Source organism: Schistosoma haematobium, chromosome 2 (genome assembly GCF_000699445.3).
Source record: "Schistosoma haematobium chromosome 2, whole genome shotgun sequence".
NCBI lineage: Eukaryota > Metazoa > Platyhelminthes > Trematoda > Strigeidida > Schistosomatidae > Schistosoma > Schistosoma haematobium.
In genome coordinates this window covers 23,439,169-23,463,096 of record NC_067197.1, presented here as the reverse complement: position 1 = coordinate 23,463,096, position 23,928 = coordinate 23,439,169, and the positions used below count along the sequence as shown (strand labels likewise).

General features: G+C 36.5%; 2 protein-coding genes across 2 annotated transcripts; one reads left to right on the top strand and one right to left on the bottom strand.

The window, feature by feature from the left end:
- Positions 1-356: 356 nt before the first annotated feature.
- On the bottom strand, positions 357-10,495 carry YIF1B. Its single transcript, XM_051219187.1, has 6 exons — positions 10,420-10,495; positions 10,212-10,381; positions 10,074-10,178; positions 4,021-4,313; positions 2,763-2,856; positions 357-863 (listed from the first exon to the last, which is right to left on the bottom strand). The coding sequence occupies exons 1-6, from the start codon at positions 10,463-10,465 to the stop codon at positions 720-722; spliced, it is 852 nt and encodes a 283-aa protein (XP_051067852.1). The 5' UTR covers positions 10,466-10,495; the 3' UTR covers positions 357-719.
- A 136-nt stretch (positions 10,496-10,631) lies between these two features.
- Positions 10,632-22,828, top strand: RSPH6A (Radial spoke head protein 6 A). The gene is made up of 6 exons (XM_051214669.1): positions 10,632-10,792; positions 10,842-11,031; positions 11,079-11,593; positions 13,314-13,639; positions 20,225-20,470; positions 22,245-22,828. Exons 3-6 carry the CDS (start codon positions 11,447-11,449, stop codon positions 22,510-22,512), a joined length of 987 nt encoding a protein of 328 aa, XP_051067851.1. The 5' UTR covers positions 10,632-10,792; positions 10,842-11,031; positions 11,079-11,446; the 3' UTR covers positions 22,513-22,828.
- The last annotated feature ends 1,100 nt before the right edge of the window (positions 22,829-23,928 follow it).

The following is a 23,928-nucleotide window of genomic DNA, read 5'->3' as shown; positions in this document are numbered from 1 at the left end:
TGAAGGTAATAATGATCAAAATGTGAAATAAAGTAAATGATAGATATTTATTAAACTGTCTCTTATTTCAAGTAAACATTAAAAGTATTCTTAGATTCGTCAGTATGAGGTTAAATTATTTCAGGTATGATAAAATCACTAATCTATGATTGCCTACATTATAAAATCATTGACAGTGATTATTATTGATGCAAGGGTAATAAACTTCAGAATGGGATGAATATAAAAACTGAAGACGTTTAATGCTTGTTATCTACCATTAAAAAGTGTAAACAATTCAGTAAATTGAACTGTGTTAATAAACTGCAGTAAATTATTGAATAAAATAATAGAATCTAAAACAAAATACACATAAACAATAAATAATTAAATTATATTGATAGACAAATAGCTGGTAACATTGAATACATGCATATGATGGAAAGCGAAGACACAGTTGCACGACTAAACTCACAGAAACAATCTTTTACAATCCTTAACACTTTTATATTAGACATGTAACGACAATTCGTCGTTGGAAAATCTTTCTCTGAATAAGCGAATATTTAAATACTTTTTAAAAAAAGTGAATATGACTTATACAATAGATAAAAACTGTTTAACATTTTTTATACACAAATTAGGAAGCAAATGATGTTATTCAGACAATATTTAATTTTTTCATATCTGATGGTGATGATAAATACAACAAAGGAAAAAAACATCACGGTTTACAATCCCTACAGGATAACACGACGTGTCAACCACCACATCAATAATGGTTGAATGAATGCAATCAGAAGTAGTAAATATAATCGGCGTTTATTACACTCAGATGGATATGCTTCAACATGTGGAAGTATTTTGAGTTTGAGGCTTCTTATCTGAAAATAATTAAAATAAAAAAAAAACGGTAAATTTACAATCTGTAACAGACAGTGGTATAGGATGAAGAGGATAAAATGAGTGCCTGGAAAAAATATATTCGTAGCTTAGTACTTGGTGTTTTCTAACTTGAATATTCAATCATGAACCACTTATTCTTACGCTTAATGGATCATTTACTTACGCCTGTTAGGGTTCATGGAGCACTGACTGCCGAACAAAATTCCATAACTAACTTTGTCCTGGGCTCTGCTTCCCAATTTTCGTCAATCGATATTCATACCCTTCATGTTTACCTCAGATTCCCGGCGCAATGTGTTCTTTGATCTGCCTCTTTTCCTTTTACCTTGAAAATAACGAGTTATCACTTGCCTCGTGATCCAGTTTGATGATTTCCTAGGTGTATGTCCTATCCACCTCCAACGTCTATTCTTAACTTACTCTTCAACTAAAGGTCGATTCGTTCTTTGTCACAGTAGATTGTTGCTAATGATGTTTGACCGACGGATATGGAGTATCTTGCAAACACAATTGTTCATAGATGGCTGTACTCTTTTGATGGTGGTTGTAGTAATTCTCTCTTTGTACAATAGAACTTTCTCGACGTATATATTAAAAAATCATAAATTCAGTGTTGAATGACAGTTCGTTTTAGTCCCAGAATAAATAAATCCATACATGCTTAAGTTGTATAAGTGTTCGGAGGTTGATAATTGACCTCTCAGTCAGTCAATCAAACGCAGAGCAGAACTGACACAAGTGCATTGGTTCAAGTTGTTGTACTGCATTAGTACAATTTGACAGAATTATCAAGACGAATACTAAAGTATTAAAAGTAGTGACAGTATTAGTGCTAACAGAAAAGGTTAGGGATAATACATATTCCAATCATTTCAGTTGGGGAAGATTCGCTATTTCAACAACCGATTTCCCATTCTTAACTAGTACCCTGAGCCTAAAATAAGCGTTGCTCACTCGGTAGCCCAAGCATACACGAACAATGTTTCAGAGGTACTTATGACTAAATACCAGTAACAAACGTATATTCTCTATTTTGAAGACCATTTTTCACAGCCACAAATTAAAACAAAGCGAACTATTGACCGGTATACATATCCTCTACTTGGAAGATGAATATCTCGCCTGAGCTAAAAGCGGCCCAAGTTGAGAAAATATAACAAAAATTTCTGAATCCACGACGAGATTTATCGGGCACCAACCCAAAATAAGTTGAGTGATCTACACGCGCAACCACTTTGCTTCTAATCGTTTGATGCAGACTAGTTCTAAAACAACATCTTGTATTTAGCACGGGAGAGAAATGCATCCGAAAAGTGCTTGAATTTTTGCTCAAGTTCGTCAGAAGACTATGTATTTTATATTTGACTTTTGAGTACTGAACGTTTTTAAGTTGATTAAACAGATAAAATGACGTATTCACTTAAAAATTCAAAAACCGTAGTTTTGGCTTTGCTGGTTTCTTCTAAATGAGTTGATGTCGTGCAGCAAATGGAAACGATGCACATACATACCTTATCATGTGGCATGTGTAAAAGGTTTGCCTAGCATTCATTTATATAGATTCACAAGTTGTGACATGACTAGATACTGTTATATAAAATCTCAAGAACAACGCATCGTGACGGTTAGGTTGAGTAAGTTCTAGTATTTAAAAAAAAACCAATTTTTTTTTTAAATTGTTTAAAATCACAGAAATATAATTTTTGCTAGTTTTAACCATGTTTAATTTTATTCAAATAATTATTAATAGAAAGTGCAAGTTAACGTTGGTACATTATTAAGAGTAGCACATTATAATAAGACTTTATCCGCTGGAGATCAATAGAAGAGATTATTACAAAAAAAACTTTAACACAACAATCTATAAGTGAACTCACGAGGAAAAATGCCAATGCTAAACTAGTATACAGTAAACTAAAATAATAGCCTGGTCGATCCAAACCAACGTAACTAATCAATACAACTATCATGCTATAAAAAAATAGAACAGTTGTAAACAACGAGTTAGGACACTGTAAAATGATCGGTAACATTACTTCATACCACGAATTCATAATTAAACAGATATTATTAGACAGATTTAGGTAATTTAAACAAACGACAGTGATTTTGATTGTTTGAAGATAAACTTAATGACGAGGATTTTGAAAACAATTGGTCTCACGTTCACCCCGAGAACAGAAAAGCTAGCAAGATTTCGATGAGAAACCGAGGAAACTTACTGGTAATTTGCACAAGACGAACAAATGTTGAGTTATCATATACCTACTGCAAAACACTGATAATTCATAATGAAATACTTGTTTTCCAAACTACTTCGTTTGATTATATAAGTATATTAATATACAGATTTTGTCAACATCTTAAAGTATGAGTTTTGCCAATAAGTCAGTCCTCTTGAATGAAAAAATACTAAGGGTTCAAAATCCACAATCAACTTGAGATTACTAAAACAGTGACTTAACTATCAAAGCAATAGATACGCGTGTCTATTATATCCGAAATGAGAATAGTAAGCACCATTACGTCTAACTGCTATCATCTTTACAATTATGTTCACTTTTAGTACTAAGATATTAATATTAGTAGTGGACCTCGGGTGTCTTTTTCAATAACTTAGATAATCTTAACTTTGAAATGTCAAAATAAATTTTATGTATACCGATTTAACAATACAAGTTTAGCCGTGTTTTTTAAAATTGTAAGTCAACAGAAAAGACGAGTGTTAGTTTTGTCATAAAATGAATAGTTGTAAATGAATATCACCTAGTGAAATTCCTATAATCTCTGAGTAGTATGATGAACAATAAATGCAACATTTTCTAAAATAATACTTACTAACCAAGCAAAATTTCATGTAATGGGGATTTCTTAAGTATATGAAGATTGTTATTAAACATTCAAACAACCACATAGACTATCTAAATGTTGCTGTTTCGCCGATAGGGGTTTAAATGAGCTACACGTGATTTCGGTTACTGGCTAATGTATCTGTATTTTTCAGGGCGTTGAGACCATGGGATATCTTAGTGTACTAACAAGACAAACAACTTGTTAAAAGTTTATTATTAAATTCTATGATTATTAACAGAGAAATATAAACACGATTAATCATAAATAAATTGAAGCACTAACCTGACAAATTTATAACCACAATAGGCAACTATATCTAAATAAGAAATATTGTTCTGAATATTGAGGATATAGATTGCAAAAAGAGATAATAAAACTTCAAGCAATAACCAGCCAAAAGCTTCACTAGATAAAATCCCAAGGTACTCTGGTGAAAAACGACCTTGAAATCCAAATATAACACCACTCAGAAGTATGTATGTGATAGTGGCCATTAAAGGAATATACAAATCAGGAGCATTGATATCATCACCCGGAGGAACAGGTCCAGCAGGATCATAATTTACACCCCATTTCTATTAACAAGTGAAAATATTTTAAAAAAACAGTATAAACGAATAAGTTACATAGATGCAATAATGAAATCGATCAACAAAGAGTGAATAAAATGTTTACTTGCATACACAATATGTTGCAACTCAGTAAATAAGTACATATAATCTATTTGGTTATGAGCCATTTTTTGAGGTCTGGTAACATTATGTTGAGTTATAGAGACAAATGAAAATGGATATCAGGTGTTACAATGATCGACTTTAATTAATTACATTCGCTGAATACAAATACTGATTCTCACTTCTTTGAGAAATTAAGCCACTTATACTACCTTCGTTTTCTGATATGATTCATGCTGAAAGCCCGACCATATTTCGTTTGTTTCTACGCTGAGTTTTTATACTTTGACAATGAAGCAGAAGCAACTGAATATGGTATAGGATTTTTAACCATATTATTTATTAAATGCTTGACAATAATATAGGGTACTATATATTATTAGCAAGCAACACCATAACTTCGGATAAGTGCGGTCAAAAATATTCAAACTTTGTCTCACAGATTAAGACTAACGCTGCAAATGTGACTATACGTCCCATTGTTAACGATTTTAAACCATAAGAACATCAAGACTTTGATGGCGAATATGATTTCATACATGCACACCTAAGTGAAGTGCTGGCTACGTGGTTAATATGTTCGACTTATAGTCACAAAGTCTCAGGTTTGAACCTCGTCTAACCTCACTTTGGTCAACATACGTTTAGGCTGCCTCCGAACATTATCGTGTTCAGGACAGATGGGATTAGTTTTCGAGCATCTGTTAATTCAATGGACGCCGGTGAAATCCACTGATTCTTCTTAACCTTTTGGTTTAAGTTGAGAGTAGATATCACTGCGGCGAGGTAATCACCAACATTGAAGAGCAACGAAACAGGTGGGTAGAACACTTCAAAGAACTGTTGAATCGACCAGCTCCACTGAACCCACCCAACATCGAAGCAGCACCCACGGACCTCCCAATCAATGTTGGCCCACCAACGATTGAAGAAATCAGCATGGCCATCAGACAAATCAAGAGTGGCAAAGCAGCAGGACCGGACAACATCCCAGCAGAGGCACTGAAAGCAGACGTAGCGGCAACTGCAAGGATGTTCCACATTCTCTTCAGCAAAATTTGGGATGAGGAACAAGTACCAACAGACTGGAAAGAAGGACTCCTGATCAAAATACCGAAGAAAGGCGATCTCAGCAAGTGTGATAACTACAGGGGCATCACTCTTCTCTCAATACCGGGAAAAGTCTTCAACAGAGTATTGTTAAACAGGGTGAAAGACTGCGTAGACGCCCAACTTCGTGACCAACAGGTAGGATTCCGTAAGGATAGGTCGTGTACAGACCAAATCGCAACTCTACGGATCATTGTGGAACAATCAATTGAATAGAATTCATCACTCTACATCAACTTCATTGACTACGAAAAGGCATTTGATAGCGTGGACAGAACAACACTATGGAAGCTTCTTCGACACTACGGCGTGCCTCAGAAGATAGTCAATATAATACAGAGTTCATATGATGGATTACACTGCAAAATCGTGCATGGAGGACAGTTGACAAAGTCGTTCGAAATAAAGACCGGTGTCAGGCAAGGTTGCTTACTCTCACCCTTTCTCTTTCTCCTGGTGATCGACTGGATCAAGAAGACGTCAACATCTGAAGGGAAACGCGGGATACAGTGAACATCTAGGATGCAGTTGGATGATCTAGACTTCGCAGATGATCTGGCCCTTCTATCCCAAACGCAACAACAAATGCAGGAGAAGACGAACAGTGTAGCAGCAGCAATAGGTCTCAATATACACAAAGGGAAAAGCAAGATTCTCCGATACAACACAGCATGCAACAATCCAATCACAATTGACGGAGAAGACTCGGAAGATGTAAAAACCTTTACATATTTGGGCAGCAACATTGATGAACAGGGTGGATCTGATGCAGATGTGAAGGCGCGGATCGGCAAAGCAAGAGCAGCATATTTACAACTGAGGAACATCTGGAACTCAAAGCAACTGTCAACCAACACCAAGGTCAGGATTTTCAATACAAATGTCAAGACAGTTCTACTGTATGGGGCAGAAACCTGGAGAACTACGAAAGCCATCATCCAGAAAATACAGGTGTTTATTAACAGTTGTCTAATAATAATAATAAACACCTGTATTTTCTGGATGATGGCTTTCGTAGTTCTCCAGGTTTCTGCCCCATACAGTAGAACTGTCTTGACATTTGTATTGAAAAATACTGACCTTGGTGTCGTTTATTAACAGTTGTCTCCTGCTTCGGTTTGGGCATTCGGGCAGTATCACAGCCCTCACACATATCGAATGAGATTTGTGTGGCGCATATGCATTTGGTGCCTCCTTGTACCAATGTCTATGTGTTAAAATAAATAAATAAATAAAACAGTTGTCTACGCAAAATACTTCGGATCCGTTGGCCGGACACTATTAGCAATAGCCTACTGTGGGCGAGAACAAATCAGATCCCAGTGGAGGAAGAAATTAGTAAGAAGCACTGGAAGTGGATAGGACACACATTGAGGAAAGCACCCAACTGCGTTACAAGACAAGCCCTCACATGGAATCCTCAAGGCCAAAGGATAAGATGAAGACCAAAGAACACATTACGCCGGGAAATGGAGATAGACATGAGAAAAAATGAACAAGAAATGGATGGAACTAGAAAAGAAGGCCCAGGACAGAGTGGGTTGAAGAATGCTGGTCAGCTGCCTATGCTCCATTAGGAGTAACAGGCGTAAGTAAGATATCAATGCTGTATCCACAGCTTTTTGGATATAATGCTAAGATAATTTGGGATGGATATCACTTTCATAGTTAACTTGCTCCCCAGTTGTTTCTGAAATATCTTCATAACTTTTTTAGCATTAAGTTGAGCTGTAAGGGGTTTTCGTGCGGTGACGTTTCTACGCCCAGTAAGATGCAAACAAATACGTGCTCGAACTAAAGCGTAATCCGAGTTCGCACATATGCTCCAGAATGAGGGAGTCTACAATCGAGCACCTGCTACAATGGCTTATGGCACTGTGTTCCGTTTGAGTCCATCGATGTGTCGATTGTAGAGGTCGCCACATAAAACGATATACCTCCTTATGTTTAAAGTTGATTTTTGCCAGAAATTGGCAGTTGCCCGTGCATAGTTGTAACAGTCGGTCGTTATTATCTGTTCGCTAGACCGCAACGCTGTAAGTTTCGCCTAAGTGACTTCCAGTTTGGCCTAGTTTACCTAACTGTCAAAGTGATGAAAAAGGCAGCGGCTGCAGGTAGCACAAGACAGCTTCTCAGACTAATAAAGAACTGGAACTAAAAAGTCAAGTGTGAGTGAGGCGACCTAGGGAAAAGACGACACTCTTATCTGCTCTCAGCCCAGACGTTTGGAAAGATGGACGGAACACTTTAGAGAACAGTTTAGGTGGCCTTCAGCTACTCTACAACTACCCACCATTTCCAGGCAGCCTGAATGGCACTTTGAAGTAGGTCCCCCGAATCTAGCTGAAGTTCAAAAAGTTATACTTAATCTGAAACGAGGAAGGGCAGCTGGTCCAGATGGATTGGTTCCAAAGGTCTTTAAGCATGGTGGTCCAATTTTAGCGATTAGGTTGGCTAATATTCTAGCTAAAATCTGGGTGTTGGACGTAATCCCGTCTGATTGGTCGCAATCACTGATTGTCCCAATATATAAGAAAGGGTCAAAATCATCATGTGATAACCATAAAGGGGTAAGCATTCTTGTACCAATATTTACGTGTTCAAATAAATAAATAAATAGGGTTAATTTGACTAATGTAGCATCTAAAACGCTAGACTTAATTATTATCGGGCGCCTAACAAAGACTAGTGAACTAAAACCACAAGAAAATCAGGATGGTCCTAGACCTGGTCGTGGCTGCATCAACCACATATTCACCATTCATCAGGTTTCAGAACACCGGAATGCTTATCGGCGTCCTACAATGATAGTTTTTCATGACTTAAAAGCAGTATTTGACTCTGTAGACCGAGAGGTTTTCTGGTAATGTCTGTCACTGAAAGGTGCACCTCAGAAGCATATAAACCTCTTTTCTCGAACACTATCTATCGAGTCAGAGCTTATGACGAACTTTCGTCTGATTTCGCAACCACAAGTGGTGTCCGTCAAGACTGTCCACTATCGCTACTTTTGTTCAACTTCATCATCCCTCAGGATCCCGGAGCCCATGTACACCATTAGTTTGGAATCAGGGTTTTTCAACTTTTCTAGGTAGAATCTCTGTGTCCACCAACTCGGTTAAAGAGCCAGACATTCGCTCTTCGTCCTCTCAATTTCGTAAAAAACACCCCTGTCACGAGAAGGAAGTGAGTAGGACTTTCCTGGTAGTGGTTATATGCATGTGGCCGTGTGAAAGCATTTCGAGAGGGAGAGTTGACTCTCCCCACTCACGGCCGTACCAGGGCACTCGAGGTCACCACTGAAGTGACTGCTTCCATAAATTTGGCGTTCACTTTATTGTGCTAATAAGGTGTGGCAATTTGGACCGATGCATGCATGTGCCTGGTCCAACGTTGTAGCTGACTGATTGAGTTTTAAAATCACACGCCACTATTACTACATCGGAGCGTCTAGCTTTTCGGAAGGTTAGATAGCTTCTCATAAAATTTATCTTTAGCTTAACCCAAACTACAATTAGTGGGATCGTAGACAGAGACAACAAAAAAGCATCGGCGTGTGTCATTATCTTTTCGAGCTCTTACTGTCTCTTGTAGTTGCGCAAACAACTGTCTATTGGAATCTAGTCTGCCATAATCTGTTCTGTTCGCGAACTTAATTAAGTATTAGGAAAGGAAATATGAAAGTTCTGAAATGAGGTGGCTTAGTATTGATAGCAACGTTGTGCATGCATCTTCGCATGTGCTATCCTTAGATCCCGAGTTCCAAAATTATTTTAGTCTTAATTCATAGATGTAAATTTATAATAATATTCTCTAAACGTTAAGTCTTTACTGGTATTATTATTATCACTACGAACACGTCTGCTACTTAGGAATTCATCTCAATAATTTCATATCGCTGTGTTGTGGTTACTTGGACCGATATACATTTGTACCATGGTGCACGTTTCGTATGACTGACTAGCCAACTGACGATAAGCAAGAAGCAGAATGTCTTATGGGCTATTAATAGCATGTTGTTGATCGTATTTACTGTGAGCAAAACAAAAAAGAAATAACTTACTTGTCAATGTTTCGGATACGATCTGTATCACGAGTAAACGTTTGCATAACTTGAATTTCATCCTACATAAGTTGTACTGAATGATGGCACGAAAACGTTTTCTTATAAAAAAGTAATGAGATAAGGTGTTTGAGAAACTCCTGAATACGGTCAATACTCATCTCTACGTCTACTGCAGACAAATCATACTCCGAGAAATCAAAAATTTTGAGACAAAAAGTCAACAAGAAATCAACTGAATTATACTAGAAAGTCACAAATAAAATGGATATAAAACGTCAGCTCATGACGAAGCTGCCCTCCAAAGAAAAATAATTTGATTTAATCTAGCCTACATCTTCCAAATGAATACTTGAATTTCATAGAAACTGCTTTGAAATGTCAGATATTTAACGTAAGACGAAAGTTAATTCTCGGAAGCAATATTACTAATCATAAATAGAGGGTAGCTACCATCGAAATACAAAATAAACTGGAACAGTGCTTACTGTATGAGCAAACGGGAACAAGATCAGCCCGACTTTTTTGGCAACGTATGAATTATTGACAGAAAAGTAGTATTTTATGCGAAATCGATTAACGTATTGGTCAACCTGATAACAGTTAGACCTAAAAGAAGAGCTTACATTTTTGTGAACAAAATTTGCACCTTCATCAAACATAGCTGAACCATAACGGACAGCTAAGTCGGGAATAAATTGGTTCTGAATAAAAGACATCCCAGTATTACCGTTCGTACGTGGTGCCGCAGGAACATATTCCTGACTACTAGGCTGGAAGTTGGCATAATAAGAAGCTTATACAACGTTAATATTATCATCAATAACAACATACTTTCTGGGTAGTTTGGAGGATACCCGGGATTGTGATAAGCGCACATGATTAACGCGTACACCGCGTCACACAATTTAGGCGCACTTACTACTCTGGAACCTTTTTTTTAATAGAACGCTATTTCCAAACAAAACATTATCAGTACATTTTTATGAAATGAATAATAATCTGGATATTTTAAATCATTTGTTTGACTATGTGACTGTCATAACAACATTAGGGCGCGGACAATGATGTCTAGCGTTAACAATGAAGAGCAAGTTTTTAATGAAAGTGCACTTGAGAACGGTGATTTTGTGCTGAAGCCGAATAGATATGCGTTTTTCAGTGCAAAAGGCTTGTTACAGAGATGTAATGAGGGCGGTTTGAATATGTCTGTTCATGAACTGATTTTTAACTTATCCTGTCAAAATATTTTTTAGTTATGACCATTTAGTTCAAATGCTGTGTAGCATTTTAAAAAAGAGTGGTGAAAACCCACTTGTAGAGTTGGAGAACTTTAGTCGCAAAGTTAAAAAGTATAAATGTTCAGCGGACTTGCACTTATTGAAACGTGCAAAAGAGGTTTCTGCTGATCTTGAATTAGCGTTACGCCGTCGGCCATATTTCACAGTTAGTTTTAAATGGTGAAAATTTGAATGCTTTTTCAAATTCATCAGGTCCCTTCCAAAGAAGTGCGAGGATCAGAAGTTTTACCTGATTTGTCTAAACTTTTCTTTGCTTTGGGCCAAGCAGGCATAGGTTTGTCTTATCATCTCAATAATAAGTTTTTGAGTAAGGCTTTCCCCATGAAGAAATTATTAACCTTTCATTATCGATTCGATCGTTTCTAAAGAAGATTTCACCAACTTTTGTAAGGTTTTGGGGAAAATATTTAGGAACTTCCCGGAATTATTACGTTTTAGAGTTAGAACTGGAACCTGATGATAAGAATATTTATTCACCTGACACTCTCCCTAACCTGAAAGACAATGAAAGTACGGCACGATCAGATGTTCAACTCAGCGAAAGATTGGCAATTCTCGATATGGATCCGCTTCCGAAATCCGAATGGAAACCACAACTACCAGTACCACCAGAAGAACAAGGGAAAGGCACCAATCGAAAAACATACTTTGTTTGTAATGTTTTAGGTGACGATTGGGTCAGATTGCCCGATGTTACGCCAGAGCAGGTAAATTTTTCCAAACATGTTATATAAGCGTTAGTATATTTGTAATTACTTCATCCATTTTTACGATTACACTTGATTAGAGATTGTTCGAAAACAGAAATGATACCAGACATTTATATTTTTCGGATGAGGTGTAAGACAATCGTCTTTTCTGCAAGTGCCAATCACATATGTCATTTTCTGCATTCGTTGAGTTGAAAATTTAAAAGTGAAGGAACAGGACCAGTCATCAATGATTACTCAAATTGCAACTTTTATTTAAACATGGTACCACTTTCTTTTAGTGGTAGAACTCCATATGGCTTATGCAATGTTATGTTTTGCACACATCTTACTCTTAAATGGTTCCAAAAGCTCTTACTATTTACAGGAATTATTTCGCAATTATTAAAGTTTAATATTCCTCGAGGCACAACTTTAATCTTAGCCATGAAACTGTGACTGTCACTTGTCACACTGCAGAGTTATCTCCCTTCAAATCTATTTTGTATGACAGGAAGTGGATGAACAAGTTCTTTTTAACAAATTCCCAGTCGGTCCCTCACATAAGTAGAACCCATTGCTGCCAATGAATAATTAGTGTCAAGAGCCATGTTACTGAGTAACCTAAGAAGTTTCCTTTGTTCTAGGTTACAACCACTGTGATTAACAAGTGATCTATCAAGACTATAAGTTAATCAAAATTAATTGTAGTAACCATATTGCATGCATCTTTCAGCATTTCCTTTCAACAGTTAACAATTTTGCATCTTCAAATTTTATCCGTGCATGATCATGTTCAGTTAGGAATATGCCAGATCACTCCCTCAATAGATGTACTCTCATGTTAGATTCATTCTTAGCCTGTTGCTAGATTGTGCTTGAGAAAATAATTGTGTCTGGTTTTGGAACATTACTTCTTCAATGGTTTCTGGCACATCGGTATTAGTAGTATAAATAAATACACGGGCTTGTTTGACAAATGCTTAATTTTCGAGTCAGATTAACTATCGGACCGTCTTACCAACTGCCGATTTACGAAATCCATGCAAAAGAATTATCGATGATAATAGCTTAAACGGCGAATCCGGACGTTGCTTACTTTACTGTTTGGCAAAACAAACAAATCATTGTACAATAGTCATTTCGTTCTCTTAAAAAAACTTGCCATTTTGAAATATTTGTCATAACTGTCTATCAAATTTCATCTCTATGACGGAATTCTCTTTTCACTTCCTTCTGTACTTTTGGTGGTTAAACTTTGTACACTAAGTAAAATGATAAATTCTCGCGGGTTAGACCGTTTCTGAAGACAACAATTCTCACTGATTATTGACGAAAGCCCACAAATTGCTTCGACTCAACGACATAAAAATTGACCATTCTTTTAATATCACTAACTGCTTGTGAATGTTCAAATGTCCAGTCCACTCAGCATTTTAATGGACAATAATACATACAGTGCAGATAAAATATAGGTGTGTTGTACATTTCGTATGTTGGAGTTAAATCACTTTACATGTAAATGCAACTATAAAACTAACAAATCATGTGATCGAAACTATCTTTTTATTAATAAGTAGTATCAGTTGTGAAGAAAAGTTTGTTTTTTCTATTTTTACAATACTCGATAGACAAAATATTTTTTTAAAGTACAAATTTTAACTAGCGTTTGGGTGCTACGAATTTTTACCAAACTGTATTGTATAACAACTACAAGTGTGGTGTTATAAACCCTTAGATTGTCACCAGCCGGATGATAAAATACCTTTGTACGGGTGATTTGGAAGCGGAAATTAATACATTTCCAACTTTCCCTGGAGTCGAAAAAAATTTTCTTCGGGCACAAATAGCACGGATATCTGGATCAACTACAATTTCTCCAATAAATTATTATCAATTTAACGAAGATGAAGAAGAAGAACAAATAGAAGAAGATGCTTTGAGAGAAAATTTTATAGAAAATCCCGAATATGAGCCAATGACTATTTATGATTTGACTGACCCTACTTTAACTAATTGGGTTCATCATACAGCTTATATATTACCACAAGGTCGAACGGTTTGGTAAGTTTCCATTTTTTCACCGTATAAGTTTGCAAATAAATCTACTGGTTACTGGCTAAATTTAAATTCCAGAAAAATAAATTAGCTTTGTGACTTCAGACGAATATTGAATTTATTGTTGATAACTACTTTTATTTTTGGGTTTAGTTTAATAATGATTCGTTACTAAACCACTCTGATATTGCCCAAAATGGAAAGACATGTAAAACAACACGTAATTTACATATATATATATATATATATATATATATATATATGAGTAATTTTGCCAACAAGTTGTAACCAGTAAAATTAGAGTGTGGTTATCAAACTGAACTGCTTCTTGATGTACAAACTATGCTTGAGAAAAGACATGTTGACAACATTTGTGGCGGTTCGAGTCAAGCCATCAAGTACTTTGTGTGCTAGGGGAGCATACAGACTAGCGTGATTAAAGATAGTAGAAAAAGAGAAGAACTAAAATAAAGGTGCGTCGACGACCCAGTAAGGGCACACAATGCACTTACATTTGATAGCAAAAGTAATCAACAACAATCAACAATAATACGAGCTTCGGCTTAAGACAATCTTTGAACCGAAACTGGAAGCAAATCGTTCAAAAAGCTACACATTTTTCTTCTTCGAATATATTTGTATGTTATTAAAAGTCCCGTAAGTCAGTGAAAAATGTTTTAATGGAAGTACTACTAGTTACTCTACACTTTGCATGTAGAACAATACAATAATTTATTCCGAAATTAATTACTAAATACATGCTGATTCCTAAGCATTATCTGGATTATACGGCAAAGGGAATAGAGGTGATATTCAGTGAATTCAAATTATGTGCATCGTAATTAAATTGAATCAACCAAGGAAAATATAGGCCCACTTCAATCACAAGAAGAAATAATGTTGAATGTACTGAATAATACAGAGATCTGCAGATGTGTCCAAACGTACTCTAGTAACGCAAAATAGACTAGGACTTCAAGACTGTAAAATACCGTGAACTCATGTGAGCACATTTCATTGGCATCATAGATAAAACTTGTACCTGTGTATTAAATATTTGTCAGTCAAAACAAATACTTCAACACTTCCACATCTTTGAGTAGGAATGAATTCTTTCCATTTTTTAGTTGACTCCAATCAGTGAATGTACTTTTCTTCACTTTACCAAATCATCTAAATGATTACTTACTTACTTACTTACGCCTGCTACTCCCAATGGAGCATAGGCCGCTGACCAGCATTCTCCAACCCACTCTATCCTGGGCCTTCTTTTCTAGTTCCCTCCAATTCTTGTTCATTTTTCTCATGTCTATCTCCATTTCCCGACGTAATGTGTTCTTTGGTCTTCCTCTTTTCCTTTGGCCCTGAGGGTTCCATGTGAGGGCTTGTCTTGTGACGCAGTTGGGTGCTTTCCTTAATGTGTGTCCTATCCACTTCCAGCGCCTCTTCCTGATTCCTTCCTCCACTGGGATCTGATTTGTTCTCTCCCACAGTACGTTGTTGCTAATAGTGTCCGGCCAATGGATCTGAAGTATTTTGCGTAGACAATTGTTAATAAACACCTGTATTTTCTGGATGATGGCTTTCGTAGTTCTCCAGGTTTCTGCCCCATACAGTAGAACTGTCTTGACATTTGTATTGAAAATCCTGACCTTGGTGTTGGTTGACAGTTGCTTTGAGTTCCAGATGTTCCTCAGTTGTAAATATGCTGCTCTTGCTTTGCCGATCCGCGCCTTCACATCTGCACCAGATCCACCCTGTTCATCAATGATGCTGCCCAAATATGTAAAGGTTTTTACATCTTCCGAGTCTTCTCCGTCAATTGTGATTGGATTGTTGCATGCTGTGTTGTATCGGAGAATCTTGCTTTTCCCTTTGTGTATATTGAGACCTATTGCTGCTGCTACACTGTTCGTCTTCTCCTGCATTTGTTGTTGCGTTTGGGATAGAAGGGCCAGATCATCTGCGAAGTCTAGATCATCCAACTGCATCCTAGATGTCCACTGTATCCCGCGTTTCCCTTCAGATGTTGACGTCTTCTTGATCCAGTCGATCACCAGGAGAAAGAGAAAGGGTGAGAGTAAGCAACCTTGCCTGACACCGGTCTTTATTTCGAACGACTTTGTCAACTGTCCTCCATGCACGATTTTGCAGTGTAATCCATCATATGAACTCTGTATTATATTGACTATCTTCTGAGGCACGCCGTAGTGTCGAAGAAGCTTCCATAGTGTTGTTCTGTCCACGCTATCAAATGCCTTTTCGTAGTCAATGAAGTTGATGTAGAGTGATGAATTCTATTCAATTGATTGTTCCACAATGATCCGTAGAGTTGCGATTTGGTCTGTACACGACCTATCCTTACGGAATCCTGCCTGTTGGTCACGAAGTTGGGCGTCTACGCAGTCTTTCATCCTGTTTAACAATACCCTGTTGAAGACTTTTCCCGGTATTGAGAGAAGAGTGATGCCCCTGTAGTTATCACACTTGCTGAGATCGCCTTTCTTCGGTATTTTGATCAGGAGTCCTTCTTTCCAGTCTGTTGGTACTTGTTCCTCATCCCAAATTTTGCTGAAGAGAATGTGGAACATCCTTGCAGTTGCCGCTACGTCTGCTTTCAGTGCCTCTGCTGGGATGTTGTCCGGTCCTGCTGCTTTGCCACTCTTGATTTGTCTGATGGCCATGCTGATTTCTTCAATCGTTGGTGGGCCAACATTGATTGGGAGGTCCGTGGGTGCTGCTTCGATGTTGGGTGGGTTCAGTGGAGCTGGTCGATTCAACAGTTCTTTGAAGTGTTCTACCCACCTGTTTTGTTGCTCTTCAATGTTGATGATTACCTCGCCTTCCTTACTTTTCACTGGTCGTTCTGGTTTGCGGCGATTTCCAGAGAGTTTCTTTGTCGTGTCATACAATTGTCTCATGTTTCCTTCTCTTGCAGCCTTTTCCGCCGTCGTTGCTAAATCTTCCACATATTTACGTTTGTCGGTTCTGATGCTCCTCTTCACCTGTTTGTTTATTTCCGTGTATTCAGCTTGTGCCTTCGCTTTTTCTGCTCTTGTTCCGCTGGTATTGATCGCTGCTTTCTTGTTCCTCCTCTCTTGAATCTTATCCAGTGTATCAACAGTGATCCATTCCTTGTGGTGGTGCTTCTTGTGACCCAGGACCTCATGACATGTTGAAGTGATTGCCTCTTTGATCCCCTTCCAGTAGCTCTCCGCAGTAGTTCCTTCTCCGTTGAGTAGATCATGAAAGGCCTGGAACTTATTGCTGAGGACTATCTTGAATTTGTTGAGTTTGTCAGTATCCTGGAGAAAAGCCGTATTGAACTTTTGTGATATTGTCCGCCCCGTTGTCCAGTGCTTCTTGAGTTTCAATTTCATCTTGGCGACCAGTAAGTGATGATCTGATGCTATATCAGCTCCCCTCTTGGTTCTCACGTCCTCTATAGTCCTCCTGAACGTTTCGTTGATGCAAATATGGTCGATCTGGTTTTGTGTAGAGTGATCCGGTGAAGTCCATGTGGTTTTGTGTATGCGTTTATGTGGGAATATGGTGCCGCCTATGACCAGCTTATTGAAGGCACATAGATTTGCAAATCTCTCACCATTTTCGTTTCTTTCTCCCGGTCCGTGTCGTCCCATGATGTCTTCATATCCAGTGTTGTCCGTTCCAACCTTGGCGTTGAAATCTCCCATCAGAATGGTCAGGTCGTTTGTTGGGCACTTCTCGACGATTGACTGCAGTCTATTGTAGAATTGATCTTTAGCGTCTTCATTGTAGTCGTTGGTAGGCGCATAGCATTGGATGATGTTCATTGAAATGCCCTCTTTCTTTGTTTTAAACGAGGCTTTGATGATCCTTGGTCCATGAGATTCCCATCCTATAAGTGCATTTTGCGCTTGTTTGGACAGCATCAATGCAACTCCTTGTGTATGTGGTGCATTTTCTTCTTCATGACCGGAGTATAACAGGAGTTCTCCTGTAGTTAGTCGTTGTTGTCCAACTTGTGTCCAATGTGTTTCACTGATCCCAAGTACCTCTAGGTTGTATCTTCTCATTTCTGCAGCAATCTGGAAGGCTCTTCCGGTGTCCCACATTGTACGAACATTCCATGTACCTAAATAAATGGTCGCTCTGGTTGTCAGAAGGGGCATCGGCCTCATAACTTCCGAAGGGATTCGGCTTTCATCATGAGGCGTCATAATTCTTCTAAATGAAGATCTTCTGACTGCCAGGGCAGAGTTTAAAAGGTTTGAAGTCCCTCCGGGGGCTACTGCCGGTCCCAAGCCCGGATAAAGGAGGAGGGTTGGGCATGGGGTTAGCGTCCCCATCCCGTAGAAAACTAACTCGCTAAAAAAACGCTAACCAAACGCATCTAAATGATAAGACATGTAAAATATATTTAAGTGGTTTTTACTTATTTACCCACACCTGTTAGGTTCCGTGGAGCACTGACTGCCGAACAAAATTCCATAACTAACTTTGTCCTGGGCTCTGCTTCCCAATTTTCGTCAATCGATATTCATACCCTTCATGTTTACCTCAGATTCCCGGCGCAATGTGTTCTTTGATCTGCCTCTTTTCCTTTTACCTTGAAAATAACGAGTTATCACTTGCCTCGTGATCCAGTTTGATGATTTCCTAGGTGTATGTCCTATCCACCTCCAACGTCTATTCTTAACTTACTCTTCAACTAAAGGTCGATTCGTTCTTTGTCACAGTAGATTGTTGCTAATGATGTTTGACCGACGGATATGGAGTATCTTGCAAACACAATTGTTCATAGATGGCTGTACTCTTTTGATGGTGGTTGTAGTAATTCTCCAAGTTTCAGACATCATCATGAAGTTCATATGGACTGATATATATCATAACAAAGTTTCTGGAAAAATATTCCAACCAATCTTTCAGAATACTGTAGGTTACTGAATTAAAATAAGGTGCTTTGGTCTTTTATTAAGTGAATCAAGCTTACTTTTTGAAGAACCCTGAGCTGATTTGAAATACACTTACTTGAAAATTAAATTGTACCATATATATTCCAAATTACCAAACAAATTAACGGATTCCATATCAAATTTATCGAGTCTAAATGAGCTAAATAAATATAAATAACCTTTACTTACATACTATAACTGAAACCTGGAAATTATTGAATTGAAACATTAGAATTCGTAGGTGGTCCTAGAAATCTGCATGATTTCCCTGCGCAATTCATTTTTAAAACAAGAGATTGTACTAATTAATTGTTAGAAGCTATAGATAAAACTGGAATTTTAGAAACAAGTGTATAAAGATATTCAGTTTTCTCCCCTATTTATTTTTCCTTATTTTCATTTGTTTATTTCCAAACGTTCTTGTGTTTGACTATTCATTACCTCAGAACGAGGTAAGATAAACTAATGTTCTATCGTACTAATGAATAAACTCTTTAAGCCATGCATGATACAAATTGTAAGGATGAGGTACATTTCTAAAATACTCATTACTACAGTTTTACTTGTGAACTACTAATGTATAGTGTCTGTATATTTTTTGGTCTGATGAAATCTTACCAAAGCTAATAAACTATTTTTTCCTGTGAGTAGTTTCCACAGAATTTGAATCCTTCGGTGTACGATCGAGGTGCGATATCAAAAATATTTACCGTGTCGAAAATTCTGAACCTCCGTCTATTAGACAGTGTGCTATCATTATTCGAAGGTGAAGATGTATAGGACAGTTAATTATTTGGAACTTTGGTGACCGATTGGCTGACTCCATAACGAACGAACAATATTGACGTTCATGAACTACCGATCCTGCTTACTTCATATATGTCCTGTCGACTTAAAAGGTTTAGCACAACGCCTTATAAAAAGCCAAATTCGAATTGTATTGAAGAGATGTATATTTCAGACACGCTAGTGGTGAACGGCAGACGAGCAATAAAAGATATAACAATTCCACAAAGCATTTTGGTTCGTCAATACACCGACTCAGAACAGTGATGTGACATTTTAAATAAATAATGTAAGAAATACAGGAGTCAGATAGACACGTACGTTCTACAAACACTTATATAAAATACGATCGACGTTATGCGTGTGTAAAATGACAATGATAAAATTTGTGAATAACAGCATAAATGAAAAGATTAGGACAATTGAGATTTCCAAAAAATAGAACAAATCATGCCAAAGTGTATCATTACTAACTGCTAGACAATTTGAAAGCAAAAGGAACCCAGTTATTATTTATTTAAGAGACAAACAAGCGTGCAAATTATGGTTCTTGTTAAATATTTGGGTGTACGTAAAATGTTTAAAATTGCCTTGGAGCAGAACATAAATATGATTATCATGATTTTTTTCATAAATCAAATGAGCAAAATTCTGTTGAGACGAGTGGTTTAAAACTTTGATCAAGGCTTAATAACTAGATTTCACAGTAATTTTCATTGCTAAAATGCAATAAAAGTACCAGTCTGCTAAACTTATATCCATTTAACTTCGCGAAATCTATGCATACATATATCCATATCTATGCGAGTGTTGGTTCATTAGCTTATTAATCCCACTGATAATATTTGTGCCTGTCCTCCAATTTCAGGTTGAATACAGCAATCAAGACAAAAGACGAACTAGAGGATGAAATGTCTGAAGATGAAGAAGAGGAGCCTGATGAACCTGAACCCGAAACAGGGCCTCCATTGTTGACCCCATTATCAGAAGATGCAGAAATTGGTAGTATTCCACCATGGTCAACTCGCATTACTTCACAGTTAATACCTCATTACGCATATGCTGTACTATCATCTAATATTTGGCCTGGTGCATATGCATTAGCACAAGGCAGGTAAGGAATCAGAATATATTTAACTAAGTCTTTAACGCTAAAACACAATTTAGCTGATAGACTATAGATATATCAAACTGTCCAGTGGATTTCTGAAGTCAAATGAGCTTTTGTTTCTTCTTAACTTACATTAAATAGATTTATCTCTGATAGGGATCCTACAAGAGAATAGACACGTTAAAGTTTACTGAGGTTACCTAAATATCCTCACTTTAAAGTATCTGTGAAAATATCATTTTGAGACGATAGATGTATTGCAGAAAAAGATCCAAAATTCAAACTATTCAGCGTCAAGTTATGTTTATTATCAGTAGAGTGAATTCACAAAGTATATGAGACTAAATTCAGTACCATTGCGGTGTGTGCTACTTATATTGACATAAGTAGTATATGATGTTGGTCGTGAACAGAAGGTCTGGCAGCAGAGACAAGAGGACCAAACAGTAAAGAATGGAAACAGGATGCAATTTGTATGAAAATGCAAGGACAATGAAGTCTGAGTCATTTTGAGACAATTGGTGCACATTTTGCAAATTAGGCATTTACTAATATGATTGTCAGATTTTATTAACATGTCCTGTAATTTTGTGTTAAACACATTCGATTGTCCCGACTGGTGTTCTTGTTCACTACACCATCAGGTCTTGTACCATTTAGTAACGAAACTAAGAAAATTGGTGTAATCTGTCTTGCAACAACAAATATCATAAATATGTACATATGAAATGGTACTTTGCCACGTGAATTTGGTAGTGATTTCTACGCTTACTTTATAAAAAGTAAAAAAAAATACATGTATTTTATAAAAAGTAAAAAATACATGTGAGCTCACATATATTCGATTAAATAATACAATATAAATCGACAAAAGTAATGCATATATATATTCACACATACAAACATACGTACATGAAAGGCAATAAATACTGAAATATCAAAATGTATGAAACGGAAGAACATTTTACGTTGTATGATCGGTGCTTCAATTCACATGACACCAACCATATCCAGCTCTTGTGTATCTACAGAACATTTGAGGTGGTGTTTTATTTAGGTAGCATTAGAGAAATGAACAAAACCAAACCTATGAGAATGACTTATTGAACCCAAATGAGTATATTTGTTTATAAACACATTTTAAAACCTATAAGGAATATTTAGCAACGTGTAAACGTAAATTTTAAGCAAGCTTAAAATAGTTTGTAGCTAATTTTCACTTTTTATTGATGTCATATGATGAACAGAGTACTGCTGAATATCTGTTTATTCCTAGTTTGGAACTGCTTAGAAAAAACGCGCCTACAGTTCTATATTAGGAAGAACCCTCATGTTTGGAAATAAACACATTTAAAGCTATAGGCAGGCATCCCATGATTGTCATTTTCAACTTCAGTTAGTATATGATATAATACGAAATAGCTGTCAAATGATTTGTGAATTTCAGCATCTCTTCGTTTGATATCATTTTCCAATAAAAATAACTGCCTTCAAAAACTATCTAACAGAAATGAGTAGATTATGTTTTTAAGTGCTTGCAAAATTTGGTTGAGACTTAATAACATTTTAAGAAATATCAATATATACCTAAGATATAACTAATAGTTAAACCTAAAAAATTTAACTCTATTCCAACGAGTTTGTATGGCGTAAACTCGTCTACTATAATTGACTAGACGACGTAATAGATATTGACAAAATATGGTGTTCGAAATAACTCATAAACGTTTCTTTTTGTTTCTACTATGTTAAAAATTCTATACATTCTGCTTTCCAGATTTTTTGCAAATATCTACATAGGCTGGGGATTAAAATATACTGGGATGAATTTTAATCCTCAAATAATGCCAAAGCCATTTGAAGAATTTCCATCAGGATTAGAAATCACAGAGGTTGACGATCCGACACCTGAAGAAGAAGCAGCTTGGAGAGCTGCACAAGCTGAAGCTGCTCAACGTCAGAATGAAGGTCAAGAAGAGGAGGAGGAGGAAGAAGAAGAAGAGGAAGAAAGTGACAGTGGTGGTGATGATGATAATGATGATTAGAAGATAAATCACTTAACAATAAATTCATTATCGCATAAAATTTTCATGTATATTTTTTGAGGAAAGTAACTTATACACGAACTTTTTAATTCAATCTAACCCAAGTAACTGATTTGGAAAAATCAATTTTACTAGATGATTAATTTAATCAGTGATATGTAATGGTGAAAATAAAATATGATTAGTCATGGAGCCTGGACAAACAAACACAGCCTACTGGCTATAAGCTTGTGATTTCATTTCCTCTCATTGATTTTTACTCCGGATTCACTGAAGGTGTCTGCTTGTAATTGTGGTGAATAGAGTGTTATTTAGTTCATACGCTGGTTCTCTATTCCGAGTTATGAATCCTGGATCTGATGTAACGTGACTAATCTTATTAACGCATTATTGTAGTATTCGTGAATGAAAAAAATATCTTAAACAATTCGTTATATCAATCTGTCAACCAATAACACGTAAGGAATTGATGAGTTATAGAAAGTACACTTATATTTGGTTCAGTAATATGTTCCTAACTATCTGAGAAAAGACAAAAAACTTTTTTTGAAGAAAAGCGTTCAACGTCTCTACTGACTCATGTTGTGCTACAAGAAGCTGTTTTCTCCACTCTACTTTTCTCTTTCTTCCTACATGATCTGCCATCTTTTACAGAAAGAGCTTTTGTTAAATATGAGGACGATTTTACTGTATGTATGCCGATTTCCACCTCCTTATATCACTTTGAAACAAATGAGTTCTTAAATAAATAATATATTTGTAATATCCCAATAAGTAGAAAATTAGGTTTTCTGAGGTTTTGTGACTTAGTGTAAGTCACTTCTTCAGAGAATAAATAACCAGATTAAAATTAATCCAAGTTTAAATAGTACAACGGAACAATAAGAATAATATTTGATCAATCGAAAAAACAAATTAATGTCATGTCATTTCTGTCAAGGTGATTCATAAGTGATATGTATGTAAATTTGTTTGTATGTATGTGTGCATTGTTTAAGAATGAAAAATTGTGTGACCTTTATGGTGAGAAAGGATAGAGTTTAATTTGTAATATGATAGTGTGAAGCACATTATGCGCGTTAAGTCACGGGTTTTCGCGCACATGTAACATATTGTCGTGGATTTTTTCTGTCGTTATTTATGAGTTATTAACAGGCTTTTTTTCATCACACATCAATTTCCGTAATGCTTGTTCTTGTAACATAGTTTTTATTCCAATTTATTGACAGTTTTACGTATTTCTTGCTCACCACGTAAGTAAATCTGTAGTTAGCGTAATATAGTTATTTGTAACAATACAAACTCAAGCAAGTAAATTTCACCATGTTTCTAGTCAAAAAATAGATCACAGATTGAGTTTTCATGAAAATAAGCCTTAAAATCCATTACATATGGTTCACCTCTTTGATTGCGGTG

Excerpts from the sequence above, each read along its gene's own strand:
- YIF1B (XM_051219187.1), bottom strand. The coding sequence starts at position 10,465 with ATGTGCGCTTATCACAATCCCGGGTATCCTCCAAACTACCCAGAAA. Across the intron at positions 10,179-10,211 it reads CAAATTTTGTTCACAAAAAT|GTTGACCAATACGTTAATCG; the intron begins GTAAGCTCTTCT and ends AACTGTTATCAG. Across the intron at positions 2,857-4,020 it reads TGTGGTTATAAATTTGTCAG|CATGATAGTTGTATTGATTA; the intron begins GTTAGTGCTTCA and ends ATTTTTTTATAG.
- RSPH6A (XM_051214669.1), top strand. The coding sequence starts at position 11,447 with ATGGATCCGCTTCCGAAATCCGAATGGAAACCACAACTACCAGTACCA. Across the intron at positions 11,594-13,313 it reads CCGATGTTACGCCAGAGCAG|ATTGTCACCAGCCGGATGAT; the intron begins GTAAATTTTTCC and ends ATAAACCCTTAG. Across the intron at positions 20,471-22,244 it reads TATGCATTAGCACAAGGCAG|ATTTTTTGCAAATATCTACA; the intron begins GTAAGGAATCAG and ends TCTGCTTTCCAG.